We start from the raw sequence: 15490 nt of genomic DNA on the forward strand, positions 1-15490 counted from the left end.
CCGCCTAAGGATGCGCGGGGCAGCAGGGGCATGGGGAGAGGCAGGGGACGCGGGGCGGGCGGAGCGCGGCGCTCATCTCCACATCAGCCTCAACCCAAGCGGATCAAAGAGGGCTGGGACCGAGGGCGGGGAGCGCCCCGGGGCTCCCGCAGCAGTGGGGAGGAGTCGGCGGGGCGCTGCCAGCTCCCTGACCTGCAGCGGGGAGGGGCTGGCTCGGCTCTGTGCTCCCAGCCGGAGTTAGGCGAGCAGCGAAGCGAGCCCGGCTGCCGGTGGCTGCGGGAAGAGCGGGCAGCTTCCCCCGTCAGTGAGCGGGGATACCTGGATGAGGAGGGAGCTGCCTTCTCCCTCGAGCTGATCACCCCTGGTAAGCGTTGAGGACTAGGTTCGTTGTGTTGGATCGTTTCAAATCTGGCCGTGCGCTGCCGTGCTGTGCTTTAGGTTACAGCTGCAGCAGCTCGGGCTTTCAGCGAGCGTTAGCGCGGAGGTTTAAGGCTGTTGTGTACCGTCGGTTTATTTACACTGAAATGTTACTTTGTAATGCAAGGAGGGTCCTGGGCTTGTAAAAGACTGCAGCTGGGCAGAAATGCCGGAGAGCTTAGAGCCGGACCTTCCTAGCGCTGAAGAGCCTGGTGAGAAAGAAAAACACCCCCCGGGGTGGCGAGCCAGCTATTTCAACACATGTGCTATTATTCAAGTGGTGTATGAAGTTTATCTTTTGGCTCAGCAGACGGGAGACGTAAAACCTACATGGGACATGAAGCGGGAGGGAAAGAAATCAGTTATGGCATGTTTAGCTTTCGAAGAAAATGATTGTTGGGCTGCTCGCGTAAACTGCTCTGCTGTGTCTTCTGTAGCTCAAGGTGAAGAACGCTCTGCTTACCAGCTAGGTGTGAGCGTTCCCACCAAGAGCTTTGCTTGTTTAATATACAGTAGTTGTAAAATTGTTAGGGCTTCTGTTAAAATACGAAGAAAAAAGCGCAATTATCAGTAATAGATTCTTTAAAGAGGTTCAAATGTAGCATTTGAATTTGGACAGAAAACACAAATCTGATTCTAAACAGATGGTCCAGAGGTTTCTTAACCTCTTTGGTAAGGCTGATATGGCCAAGATGATGGTAGGCATAGCTGGAGCTGTGTCCTTAAGAAGTGCTTGTGTCCCTCTACAACTGTAATACTTTAGATGTTAATCCCACAGCGTGATGTAGTCTGTGGAACTTTTAATACGAATAACTCCTTTTACATCCAGTAAGAGACATATTTTGGTTTCCCCCACTTCTTCGAGCAGGATTAGAGCTATTTTGAAGCCAAATATTTGCAATTACAGAAACTTAAATGCCTTTCATATGGTAATGGAAAGGCTGCAAGTTGTGTAAATAAGATTTAGTGTGATGACAGTCGCAGTTTTAAGAAATGTTTGGGGTGGTTTTTAACAGCTTTCCATGCTCTTAAACTGTGCCGAGATATACCTGCTCCAAAGAGATATGCATGTTATTTCTTGTAGTACGTTTTGTTCCAATCACTTCTGCTTGTAGCTGTATCTCATTCCAAAATTCAGGGTATTTGAAGCTCTTTCTGTTCTTTTTTTTTTCTTCCATTTCCCCCATATATATAGATACCTTTTCATCGAATTTTAGGCTGGTACAAAACTTCCGGAAGAGAATTTTCAGGGCTCCTTGTTGTTGCTTCTATCTATAGTTTAATTACTTATTGGCAATTCTGACTTTGAAAAGACTCTGTAGTTAAAGCACTGCTATTGATTTCTTTAGTCAAAGCCCTGCAAATGGTCTGCTGTTGTTTTACTGTCTGTGCCAGAAGTAACTTTAGCTTAAAAGCAAAGCAAAATCTATTTCTGATGTTCTGTTTTCCCCACTCTTCTCAGCCTTTCCCAGCTCCCTCACCTCACAGCTGCTGCTGGTGGGTCAGTTCATGTGCCAGCTTTTGGCAGCACTGGTTCACTGGTGCCCATCTGCAGCATGAGCTGTGGTCCTGGCATGGTGACATGTGGAAACTCCCTGTCACAGGAACTGCAATTCCCCAGCAAGCCTGCGACGCAGGAAATGAACTCATGTTGTCTGGGGTGCAGGATGGGGCAGCTGCTCAAGTTCTGAGGCTGCTCAGAAGGATGGAGGTGCTGCAACAGCTCTTGAAACTCCTGGTACAAAATGAAGGAAGGGGGGAAATTCGTCTTCTTAGTTGTCTTCTAACTACTAGTGTGTGGTGCAAGTACTTAGATTGCTGAAAATCTGCTTGTTAATAGGGTGACATTAGTTGGGAAAATGAGTATTTATGGACTGTGCAGAAAATAAACTGACCCTAATGGCATTTCTCAAAAACAGGAGCTACACGTCATGAGTCCTCAAAGCCAGATGGCTGCATTAATAAATATATCAGGTAAACTTGTGTACTGATGAAGTCAGAATTCTGGAGTCTTCTTGGAGGTGAAATACACATACTTAAAACACACTATAATACCTGAAAAAGAAATGGAAAGGGCAGGGAAGGCTTGTTCTGGTAGGTGACTGTATTTTGTGTAGTGAAAGCTTTTCAGGGAAGACCCACTGTTTAAGAACTGAGATGGAAAAGTAAGAACCAGGCTATTGAGAGCAACCAAGCACCGCATATGAACACATAGGGGTAAGAGCTAGAGAATTTGAAAAATGCCTAGCTGAGAGCCAAAATAGAGCTCAACAACCATAAAACATGAAAAAGCTGCTTGACTTGCTAAAGACCATTGCAGTGATAGATAACTAGACGTCTCCCATAAAACCCAGTATCAACCACCAGGCACCACCTGCTACTCCTGCGAGCACTGAGAAATAGCAAAGATGCAAAGAATTTCGGTGATGTGAAGGAGGAGAAAACCCTCCTTAAGAGTGGCTGTTCACTGGTTGGCACAGCAGATAGCCCAGAGAGGATTTAACTGAGTTTACACATTGAGACCATTTGCCACAATGAAAAGCTTCAGCGTCTTAAGGGACTACAAGGCCATTATAATATTTCATCTGGAACGAGACTTAATAGGTAGCACTGGGATTGTTAAGCGTTGCTTATTTCAAGAATGCACTGCTTTTAGAATCCAGCTGGTTTAGATGAACTTTTGACATGAAAAGACTTTTGTTACTTCAGACATCATGTTCATCTCAGAACCGTGACAGGTCTGGAAAGCTGGTTCAGCTGGCTGAGTGGCATGATGCTTTAGGATAGCATTTTAAATGAAATGTGAGTTTTGTCCTCTATTAAATGGTAAATGTAAAGTCTTATAACCAGCTTAGGTTTGGTTTAGTGCAGTGTATAGTTTGTTTTCTTATATGGTAAAAAGACCCTTCAACAGTTAGCTGTTCTCCATCATCTTCAAAGATCTGTAGATTACCTGTACTAATACACTAGTTTATCCTAAAATCCTACAGTTTCAGTGTGGTACAGCATTACTGTATTTGCTGAAGTGGATGGCAGATGTCTGTTGAGTAAGCTGTGTTCATTGTTATCCCCACAAACGATAGGGGGATTACTCCATGAAACCCTTGCCTCTGCAGACCAAGGTAGTTTCCAGATATGACACTCCTCCCAGCTGCTGTTTTGAACCGTGTGCCTAAAGTGCATTCTTAGCAGTTACTCTTAAGAAGAACGCAGTAACTAAAGATGATTTTAGTTTCCTTAGCAGTCCAGCTGGCATCATTTCTACATAGATGTTAATGTTTGAAATGTCTTGTGTCCAGCTAGAAAGGTGGCTACCCAAGTGTGATGTATTAAACATGTAGATGAGTGCTGTTTCTAATTGTTTTTAAGCTTCTCTTAAGTAGGGCTGCCTATATTAAACCTGTATTATTTGCAGCCTCATTATTCAGAATACATGTCCGCTACTTCAAAACCTTCAGGTAGAAATTGATATAAGCCTGAAAAATCTCACTCAATTGAGAGTTTGCTGTTCCCGATTGGAGAATAGCAAATACTAACAGTCTGAGGAATGCAGCAAAAATAAATGTCAACAGTGAAAGAATTCAGAATTCTCTAAGAGTGTGTTTTCAAAGATTCTTATTTTTAGATGTTTTTCATCATGTTTCTTCATGATGAACAAATTGTTTGATTCCCCACATCCATGTGTTATTAAAATCTGTGCTTGTTGCATTTTAACCAGCTTAATTGTGCATCCTCTAGAAGAGGGATTCTCAGTTAACTCTTGCCTTGGACCATTAGTACATTTCTTAGTAAGTTCCCAGTCACTGTAGTTATGCCAGAGGAGACAATACAGCAGAGAGATAAGACTATAGCCTAAGAACCTTTTCAAGGCCAGGTTGGATGAAGCCTTGCGTGGCATGCTTTAGTGTGGGTGTCCCTGCCCATGGCACGGGGGTTGGAGCTAGATGATCTTAAGGTCCTTTCCAACCCTAACTATTCTGTGATTCTATGATTCTAAGAATGTATTTTGGTACAACAGCTACAGGTGAAGTTTTGCTGTCAATGGAATTGCAATTGGTTGTAGAGAGACACAAGTGCTTAATTTTTAACACCCTCAAATGTGAGTGAAACTAAACTCAGATGACATTAGACTTGTCAAATGACATCAGCCATCTAGCGTCTGTTTAAAGGAAAGCTGCTTAACCAAACACAAGTGTACATCCCAACTCATTCTGAAGAATTAGCTTGAATCCTGGTTCTTAGTGGTGGCTGAATAAAATACTGAATTGGATGGCTACCTTAAGTATGTGGAGTATTTTGTCTGGCTTTAATATGGCATTGAAAGACCTTCAAGATAAGCATGTGCTTCCATTGCCTTGCTCAAAGACTTTGTGAAAATGGACAGAACTCAATAGTTTCTCAAGGCTTTGGAAGAGAGAATCAGCTTGATCTGTTAATATTTTTGTAGCTTGAAATTGTTCATGAATAGCCTTGTTCAACAGGAGAACAAAGGCAGAATTATATGTTGTGCTAGGGATGATGATGATCCGTGGCTTTTCTTTGAATGTATTAGTTTCTGATGAACATTTCTGAACACTCTACTGAAACTGAAAAGGCATGTAGGTAGATACTGCATTTGTTGGGAATACTGCATTTTATCTTTGATCATATTAAACGGAAGCTGGCTGGAACAAAAGTTCTAATTCCCATGTTGGTGTTCATGAGGGGCACAGATGCACCGAAGGTCCCAAGCCTCTGTGTCTGTGCTGGGATTGCCCAGCTTCTGTGTGCGTGCATCTCTGTTTGGCACATGTGTGCTTTGCATGTAAATGCGTCGTTTCCTTTATAAACCGATTTGAAACAGCTACTAAAAATTATGTCCTGTTATCTCAATGGCTGTATGCTGCAGATATCCTGGGCTTAAATAAAAGGATGGTGCATCTGCCTTCTTGAAGGGGTGAGCTATCTGGAGTATTTCCCTACCTAGTTTTCAGTTACAGTAGTAGTCTGTGGGACAGTAACTTTGAGTGTACAGCATTTTCAAGTGATACAGATGTGTCAGACTAACTTAGAAACCAGAATGTAACAGCATCACTGTGCAGTCTATCCCAAATATAGAAACAAGCAGCCAGAAATTCCCAAAATGCTGCCAGATGCCTCAAGAGGAGCTTTCTCTGCCTTAATGTCCAGCTCTTGCTCTGTCCACTTCAGCAGGCTTTGAAGCTGCCTACAGTGCAAGAGGGAAACAGCCTGTTCAAACACAGTGGTATTTCACACAAATAATATATCTCTTCAGACCGAAGCAAAGTTTAGCCAGCCACTTGAATTCACTCTCTGTGCTCAGCAGAGAGTCCTCCATGGGCTTGACTTACCTGCGCCAGGGTAGGGGGTACCCGGCAGGAATGTGTGGAATTGAAGGCTGGAAAGAATACACTCGTTGAGCAGCATATTCTCCTGTTCTGAGCAGTTATCTACATGCAAGTGATTTCCCAGGGCATCTGGCTCTGCACATGATCTAGAACAAATAACAGAGGATTAATCTTCACTTCAGAAGTGAAGGATTTAGCTATGTCTAGGAGAGATGCTGTGTGGAGCGGGGGTGCTGCCGGGGGCAGCATTCCACTCTCCAAAGCACTTGCTGCTCAGAATTGGCATTCAGGTAATTAAGTAGCTCAGCTGGCTGGGCAGGCTCAGCCCTCTGAGCACTCAGCAAAGGTATCAGCGAAGAAAATGAGTCAGAAGCTTCCTCGCTTACCTGTTCTAATCTGTATATTGTCTTTCTGTGAAGTTCAGTGTCTCCAATGCAAGCCTTGCAATTTGGGTTTGGGATGATTAAACTCAGTAAGCAGTTATATTGCTTAAATTCAGTGTTAAAAAGGTAATGTTAAGTTAGCCAAAGCAGTTGCAATTAACTGACTTTTTAAAGCAAGAGTTAATTTATTCTTCTAAATAGCACATAATTAGTGTTCTTTCTCCTCTTCCCTCCCCCCCACCATGTAACTTGGGAAGTAAATTCCTATCTGAGTGTGATGTTTGACCTTTCGTGTTATTTATCAGAATAATAATCTCCAACTTACTTATTAAAACATGATTACAATTAACAGGGGGGAAATTGGCTGCTGCAGGCACTTCAGGCGAGTTCTGATTTTGAGCCAAGCTGTTTGGTCACCCTTCTAGTGATAACAGTTTTTTTACCTATTTACATTCTGCTTGAAAAAGACAAGACTTTGGAAGAGAATCTTTAATATCCTTTATTTGCAGCACAGTGCATTTCTTAACTGCCTTTGGAATACGTGTCACTCAGAAGCATGAGTTTCTCAGTCAGCCTTAGTTGAATCCTGAGTCTGTTTATTTTGGAGCTTGGGAAGAGCATGGTTGTGTTTAGTGTTTGTAACAATTCATTTTGAGCTTCTGCTAAAACCATAGTCCACCCTCCAGAAATTCTGACAGATGTCTGCTGGAGTGGTTTGAGTTATTTAAATAAGGTTTTTTTAAGGTAATTCCTTCCAAAATACAAATATGTCTCATTTTCAATAGAAATTTGAGATGGGAAGGGAGGTTACTGAAACCGGCACATTAATGATTATTAAACAACCTCTACTGTGTGGTCCTGTCTCCTGCTGGCTTTCAAGGCACACAGGCAGATTGCAGTGCAAAGTGTGGATGGTTACACAGGTTATACCAAAATCTGTTTTCATAACCAGAGGCTGTTACTTACTCTTGTTCCCGTGCATCTCAGTCACTACTTGTTAGCTGTGACCCAGAGACTGTCAAGTGTCTATTCATTTGACTTATGCCTTGGTTTATTCACTGAGCATTTGTTCAACTTCACTCTTAGCTTTTTGTTAAACAAACGAAAGTCCTTCAAAACATCCCTGGCAGCGTGTGAATGACTCCTTTCTATTTCCTTGTCTTGTATAAGGTGAAGATGAGAGAGGAGCTTTACTCATTTTGATCTGAAGTTATTTCGAAGCATCTGAAAACACCACAGCTCTGTAAACTTTGCTTTATTTGTTTCTTCAGGAACACTGCATATCCACTGAGAACTTGGAGCATGGCTATGAGCAGCGTCAGTGACTCGGTGGTTCTGAGTAATGGCAGCATCTTGTCAAACGCTACTGGCCCAGGTATTGTTGCAGCTTCTGATGGAGATGTCACGGCCCAACAACTCCCATCCAAGGAAACACCAAGAGCAAAAGCGAGTCCAAATGGCTGCCTCCAACTTAATGGTACAATCAAGCCATCCTTTCTGCCTTTAGACAACCAAAGAACTCAGCAGATGTTGTCGCAGTGCTGCCACCCTTGTCCATACCATCACTCTTTAAGTAGCCATAATAACAAGCAAGAATGTCATTCAGTGGTTGGCAGCTCAGCACCATCTCCTATGACTTCGTGCTGCATGCAGCCACATACTGAGTATTCAGCATCTATTTGCCAAAAACACACCCCCATATATCAGCCTGCCTGCTGTCTTCAGCCTTCCCCATCCTTCTGCCTTCACCATCAGTGGCCTGACCATTTTCAGCATCAGCCTGTACAGCAACACGTAGCCAGGATAAGGTAAGCAGACTGTCTTATTTGTTAGTTCTCGGTGTGGGTAAACTTTTCCAGAATTATTTCATTTTCTTACACACACAGAAGATGAACCAAATTTGTTCCCCAGTGTTTTCACAAGTTAATCTGTGCTGTATTACCAACTTTTTTCTTTGCTGGAGAAGTCAGGTTGGGGAACTAGTTTTGCTGGGCCACATGAATAATCCTGAAGTAAATCAGCTCTTTTGGGGGGTGGGGGGAGGATGTTTTTTCTTCTTGGGGGTAGTTTGGAAGCTCAGTGACTCTTTTACAAGACATAGTGTGCACCTATATTTGTGTAAGACAAACCAATACAGAGATAACTAAGAAAACTCTGGCACAACTGCTATTTCTACGTAGTCTAATCAAACCTTATACTTCCTCAAAAAGATGTGTTGAAAAACACTTGCAATAATTCTAATTATGAGGGTGATTTTTCTTCGTCATGTCAGTTGGTTCAGTGAGTTGTCTCCATGGCTTCTCAGTTTATGTATCTGCTGAACTTCAAAGCTGTGCTCAGATTGAGGAATTCTGGATTGTTTCAGGTTTTAATCCTTTCTATCCTCCACTTCATATGAACTTGCCTCTTTATCTGTTTGCTACCTTTGGCATTCCAGTGACTGTAGTCCCAGCTATAAGGAGCAACAGTCATAATCTTCTACAGCCAGCAGATCCTGGGCAAAAGTGGTCCATTGAGGAGGCAATGTCTAAAATCCAAATTCCCTGTTGTAGTAAGACACTTCTAAGCTTTTATGCAGGGTTATTTTTTCCTGGGTTGCTATTGAGCCAAACTGGGTGAATTTTCATGGGGGTAATAAAATCTGCCCTTCTTCCTGTCAGCCGACATCTGCATCCTTGCCTGAAACCTTGGAGCTCTGAGTGTATCTTCAGTCAGTTCTAATCGTTTTACCTTGATGAAATGTATGAACTAATTTTAAACTTCTGAGAGTATCAGTCTGGGACAAATATGTAATGTGGAAAAAGTCAAAGTGAATAAAGCTTTTTCCTTGAGGTGAAAGCAGATGAAAATAAGGGTAATGATACAATGTGCAAATCAGCTTCCCTCTGCCAGAAAATGGAAAAAATCTCAGCTGCTGGAACTGCTTATGATCAGACATGTTTTTTCCACCCCATACTTGTTTAAATGTTAAATAAAGATGAAAACTCTCATATAATTTTGCATGCAAAGGTATGCAGGATGTTGAGCCATTACAGAATCAGTCATACTTTTCAGACTGTCAGAATGGGTGCACTGATTTCACTGTTTTATTCCCTCTGCAGCAGGACTGTTAAACTTCATCTCTATTCCACAGTCTTAAGGGATGGAACAAATATGATCCAGAATCTGGATTTCTGTGCTTACTCATAAAAAAAAAGAACAGATACGGTAAAATAATGTTTTCCATAGCACTTCATAAATACAAAGACTTTGTTTGAACTGCTGTGATTGGGATCTTAAGCCAAGATGCCTTTTTTTCATCTTGCACTTCCTTCCCATAGTGTGCATTTGTACATAAATGTTCAGAAATTAAGTAATGATTTATGATAAATGTTCATCTTACTGTTAGCAGTCAAAATGAGGATACAGTCTCACCTTTAAAGCATCGGTACTTCCTTACTCAACTGTAGGCATTAGGATACTCTATGTATTCCTATCAGATAGTTACTGTTTAATTTCTGGGCTTGCTTCTAGATAAGGCCATCAGTTTTCTCAGTCAGACGATACTTGCAGTATGGCTCACAGGTCAGCTAATCAAATGAGTCCATCTTCTAAAAGCCACCCAACTTCGGGTAGCCATTACTTGTTCTTTTAGCTCTAAATATGTATTGAATAGGAGTTGGGTCCTGTGTCATGTTGGGGAAGCTGGACTTTCAACTCTTTAAACTGGCCATGGCTGCATTAATGGACAGTGCATGCATCTGACTGTATCACTTATGTAATCAGCATGGAACCAAAGACATCTTTTTTTTCTCTGGATAGTATACAAGGCATGTCTAATGTAATGGTGTCCTGTTGCGTTGTGAGTCTGGTTTGTCATACTGAGGTGCCACTGTCAATGAGACATGTTGGTAGATGGTAAAAACAGGGAGTGACTGGATGTAGCCTTATAGGTAGATTAATGCATGCTTAGGAAGAAGCAAACTGTCTGGTACTTTGCAGTGCTGAAGAGAGTAGGTGATAAATATGTATTAATTCCTTACATGCCCAGGTAACTTTCTATATGCCAGAAGAGTAATGCTTCGGGGTCTGATATTTTTACATCATCTTTGTTCCACACTCTAGTTTTATTACATTTTGAGCCTATAATCTGCACAACAGCTTCTTCTCCAGATACTTTTCTTATGAGGCTAGTTGGAAATCATCCAGTTTTCTAACATGTGCATGTTTTAACAGGGTTATTTAAAATGCAGGTTCTCATATGATACATTAACTTCAGTGTGTAGTGAAACTGGCTTTCATTTTGGTTCTTTGTTTTTAAAAAATGCATTCAAATGTTGTTGTAAGTTTAAGTGGGGGGGAAGATGTGATTAGATAGAGGGGGGTGAATGCTTTCTGCAAACTGTATCGCTAATGCTTACAGCTCTGGGCAGGTAACCAATTGTTTCAGCACGACAGGTTTTGTCAGGTTTTGAAGCCCAAGGCTTAACGTTTGTCAGTGACCTAATATTAAAGGAATGTGGCTCTGGTATATCATTGCAGATTGGAATATATAAAGAAGACAGATTGAAATAATGCCACACTTGTCCTATCCTCTTAAAGCTGGCTGGATCTGGAATTTTGCAATGTGTTCAGCTTTGAAGTTTGAAGTAAATTACATGCAACTGTCATCTCCACATCATAACTTGAATGTCTGGGCAACTGGTACCTTTTTTAAATTGGTGAAAAGAGCTTTGTAGCCCAAAACAAAATATTTGTAATGGTTTACAAAGTGATTGTGGTAAGAAATTCTATTGTAAAAGTAGGTAAAATACCTCAGCTGTTGGTTGTAATGATTCTGATGTAGATTAATCTGTAGATGATTTTGTAAGGCTGGAAAACCTTGAGCAAAGTTCTCTCTATTGCTTTGTGCACATATTTAAGATGTGGTTCATTCAGACATATTCATACCTCTTTTTGTAGTGGGCATAATATCTTGACCATGCAAATACTCCTTGAGAAATTCCAGCTGTCTGTCCATATCGGAATGTAATTGTCCAGGGACTTGATTTGCTCTCTTACAACAGTTTCTATACTTACCTGTTTGGAGCGTGGCATGAATAGTTCTTCTTTTCAGGTACTATTGGAAGATTTTTTTTCTACCTCATCCCTTTCGAGAACTCATGCTGAAGTAACCCTTTTTGTCTGAATGCACTTATGTATGTCTAGAAAACTGTGGGTCTTAGAGGCACTGGAAGGTGGGTAGTTATTGCCCCTGCTTTGCTGCCCTCTGCTTCTATATTCATCAGCAACCTTCACCAGGTAGATAGCAGAAATGAGAAAGGAGAACCAAGTAAGACTTAGTCTGAAGAAGTGGAAGAAGAATGAAGACTGATGCTTGACAACTGAAAACACCAAGTTAGGAGTCACTAGGGAAGAGTAAAACTGTGCAGCCCACCAGCATGTTTAGTGGGATGAAAGGAGAATAAAACAAGTAATGAAGGGCTGCATATTTTAGCAGAACTGAATACTGCAGTAAAGAAATGCAAAACCAGAAAACTCTTAAAATCATTCCTGGTATTTTTCAAAATCTGTTCTTTATATAGGCATGTGTGCATGGAAATAGTGCATTGTGCATAATAACTTAAGTACATTCAGAAGAGGAAGAATGTGCAGAGATTTTTTTAGTAAGTCATCTCAGGGTTGTGGAAAGTGTGGGGTAACAGTGCTGTGCATAGCTATTGTCTCTGGTACCAAGTTGAACTGCTTCTCTCAGACTTGTATGTGAAATGGGAAAACACCAGTTAAAAGCTGCTTGTGTCCTTACTAATCTTGGTGTCAGCTCTTTTGGGATCTCTCTTTGGTGATACAGTTTAGACCGATGGACTCGGAGACAAAAGGTAGGGGAGAAAGAGGTCAGGGAGCTGCGAAAGAACCGATGGATGCTGCTGCTGAAAAGGAAGCTGCTCTAAACTGCCAGTGCCTGTAGTGCTTGTGCTGCTGCAATATCAAACCAGTAAACTCATACAAATACTCTTTGCTCAGAGGAGACCTGCTCTATATCACCTACCGTTATTTACATTTCAAGACTGTTCTGTTAATGCTTTTAGCTGAAGCAGATAAGTAAAAACAAGTGTTCTGAAAAGCGTTGTAATGATCTTCGGTAAAAAGGACAGAACAAAAGGCCATGTGGGATAGAATAATCTCACCATGATCATGCAGTCATCTCAAACTAGAACGCAGAAATACAATCAGTTTAAAGCCTCACAGAACCATTAGCTTGACTAAAATTTAAGATTTCAGGATATATGTGAATTGTTCCTCATCCCTCACCAGCCTCGTTTGGAAGTTTTATGTCCTAAAGCTTTGATAGTTTGAATTGCTGGGTTCAAAGTTTTTGCTTGCTAGACCAATTTCTGTTCTAAGCAAGGCAAAACCCCTAGTGCTGTAGAGTCTGGTAAAGCATTAATATGTCCAGACTTACTGTGCATCTTCCTTTCAGTTAGATTTAAGCTTTCTTTTGAACTGTTTTGGCATTTCAGATTTATCTGCTGGTTCTGGGATTCTAAGTTCTGCTCAGAATCAGAAGAGAGATCAGAGTGAGTTCTGTGCCGCACACTGTTTAAACAGCATTGCAGATAGACTTGAATGCTTGCACTTTAATTAATACTTTAAAAAGGAGATCTTCAGAAATGAAAAGCTGTGAAGTGAGGGCAGCGTTGTTGCTGCCTCTTACATTATAGATGCCTCTTTATATTTTCCCTCTAGTTACTTGGCATAAAGATTAGAACCAGTAAGAAAGAAAAAGCCCTTGTTTTTTCAAAAAGCAAGGGAATGTTTGCCAAATACCAATCCTAATAACATGACTTTGTTATGAAACAGCTCCCTGCTTGATTCCAGGAAAAGGATAACTGTTATCTAGTACATTCTGCATGGCTTGCAGAGCTGATTATGCGTATACACGTGTATGTAATATTTTCAGATATTCTCATTTCAGCAATATTTGCTCCACAAGAACTATGTGGGTTTTTTTAAACAAAGCAGTTCCCACCTGTCTCAATTATTTTCTCTTTTGGAAGTTGTTAGCTTCTTCTGTATCTGATGCAATAAAAGATACTTTTGGGTTTGCTTTTTATATGAAATGTATGTTAATGTCCTTTGTACAAAACACATGCATATACTGTGCTATGAATGAGTAAGACTTGCTCCTTCCTCCAGGAAGATTAAAAGTAGGTATCTTTAAAAACGAAAATGCTTAGGTCAGGTTTTGGAGGTTGTTTCTGAAACTTTGTATCAACCTTCTATGAACCTTGAGCCACTAGAAGGCAAAAGCTATTATTATGATTTCCAGAAAGGCTGGTTCAGATGATCCTGGAGGTCCCCTCCAACTTGGTATTTTACGATTCAGTGTTCAGAGTATTGCAGGTATCTTGATTTGTGCTGTAGAGCAGGAGTTCCTGCATTTTGGTAATTTGTATGGAACCAGTACAAATTCCATCTGTATTCTCATTTAAGCTATATATTCCTTGCTAAAATAGGAATTCTTTAGCTAATAGCTTCCCAAAATGGCAAGGCTGGAGGCACAAGGTAATCACAATCTAGATGGTCCCTTTTGTGTCACAACATTAACAGTCCAGTGTCATAAATGGGGATTTTGATGTAGTTAAGAAAAGGAAAGGGCATGTGTAACATTCTCATGCATCCTTCTCAATCTGAGTCCAAATGTGGGATTCTCTGTTGCACAGATGTGGAGGAAGAGCTCTCCCCGTGACCAAACAAATGAACTGGTTCTTTTTGTTTCCTGGAAATAATTCTTCATGGCAGTCAGTAATTAGAGCTCTGTTTTCTCAGTTTTAGTCATCTTGCTTACTTTTTACTTTTAGTCTTGTGTTATCCCTCAGTGTGATACCTTTAGCATTTTCTTCTGGTTTTATTAAATCACTTACCCTTCCCATGATAATTATTGTGCATTGTTTGCTGTGCAAACACCACACTGCACTTTCCATTAGTCTTGCACAGAGCTGAAAGCAAAGGGCTGACGTGCAGAGACCAGAATACAAATAAAAAATGCTATTTATAATGCAGTGGCTGACCAAATTAAAAATAATGCGCCTAGCAAAATATTAAGTGCACTTAAACCCAACCTCAGTCACTAGGCAGTCCAGGGGATCTTTGCAGGCTTTTAATTGTTCTCATTAAGCATTAATAGTTGTCTAGACTTCAGATTGCTCTGAAGCAAGCAGTTTTGCAGTATGAAAAAGGGACTTGGAAGGTTCCTACTCTGGTCTGAGTGTGGCTGAGTACCAGCCTGGCCCTCTTTTGACCTTTAGTCTCTGCCACTTACAGAGTCCAGGTTCTGTGTGTGCTTGAAGATGGATTTCCCATGCCCTGTATCCCTCACCTTTCCTTGAACAACAGAAGAGCTAGTACTTAACTACCAATCTGCCGGGCCTTTGAAGTACAGTCTTCAGAAGAGCTAAAGCTGATAATGTGAGGGAAGTAGTAAAACATCATCCTTTCTTTTGTACTTAAATTGACTGGAAAACCAGCATGGGCTGTGTTCCTTCTTGAAAAGGTCTGATCCATGTGAGGTTTGAGATGACTTAAAACTGAGCATTTATATACAAGTATTTATCAACCCCCACCCATACAACAACAGCCAAAGGATGGCAGCTTGTTTGAGTGTTTTGCCCGTGAGTAGTTGTTCTCTTGCACTTTTAATAGTAGGTTGTGATAAGGTTCAAATGTGAAACAAGACAACACTAGAGAAGAAAGATCAAATGTCTGAACTAAATGGTGCCAGTGACCTGTTTCAGCACTCTTAGATGGGGTTTGAAATATGAAAAGTTTCCAGTCTTGCTTTTGATGGGAGAAAAGTGCAGAGTGAGGGATGTCAACTTTGGAAAGCTCATTGTAAGTTACTGTCATTCTCTCTATCTCTAGCTCCTTCCAAAATCACTCATCCTTCCTTTCTGGTATGTCAATGTTGTTTTCATTTCCTAGTAAGTAATAATTGATGTGCAACCCAAAACAAACCCTAAATACAATGCAAGAGGGAAATACAGAGAGCGCCCAAAGAATTTGGCATTCATTTTGCTGCACTAAGGTTGCTGTGAGATTTCTGCCCTGGTTGTCTGCTGAATAAAGAAGTCTCTTAAAGACTTGACTATCAATGAAAATAGAAATGAGATGGTACCACTAACAGTACAGGTGAGGGAAGTTACAGGTACAAATCCCAGTCATGTTTCAGAAGACTTGGTCTGTCTATTTGGAAATTAGGTTTTGGTTTTTAATAAAATGATGAAGAGCTGAATGTACTGGACTAGAAAAGCTCTCATGCATCACTGCTTTGGCTTTCCCAGTACTTTCAGTGATATTAATGGA

General features: G+C 41.0%; 1 protein-coding gene across 1 annotated transcript in view; it reads left to right on the forward strand.

The window, feature by feature from the left end:
• The first annotated feature begins 236 nt into the window (after nt 1–236).
• DISP1 (dispatched RND transporter family member 1) overlaps nt 237–15490 on the forward strand; it is a 40182-nt gene continuing 24928 nt past the window's right edge. Inside the window, exons 1-2 of the mRNA XM_034061074.1 lie at nt 237–364; nt 7420–7956. Of these exons, the coding sequence (XP_033916965.1) occupies nt 7451–7956 (506 nt within the window). The 5' untranslated portion in view covers nt 237–364; nt 7420–7450. The remainder of the gene's footprint in view (nt 365–7419; nt 7957–15490) is intronic.

This window comes from Melopsittacus undulatus, chromosome 3, assembly GCF_012275295.1.
Source record: "Melopsittacus undulatus isolate bMelUnd1 chromosome 3, bMelUnd1.mat.Z, whole genome shotgun sequence".
Lineage (NCBI taxonomy): Eukaryota > Metazoa > Chordata > Aves > Psittaciformes > Psittaculidae > Melopsittacus > Melopsittacus undulatus.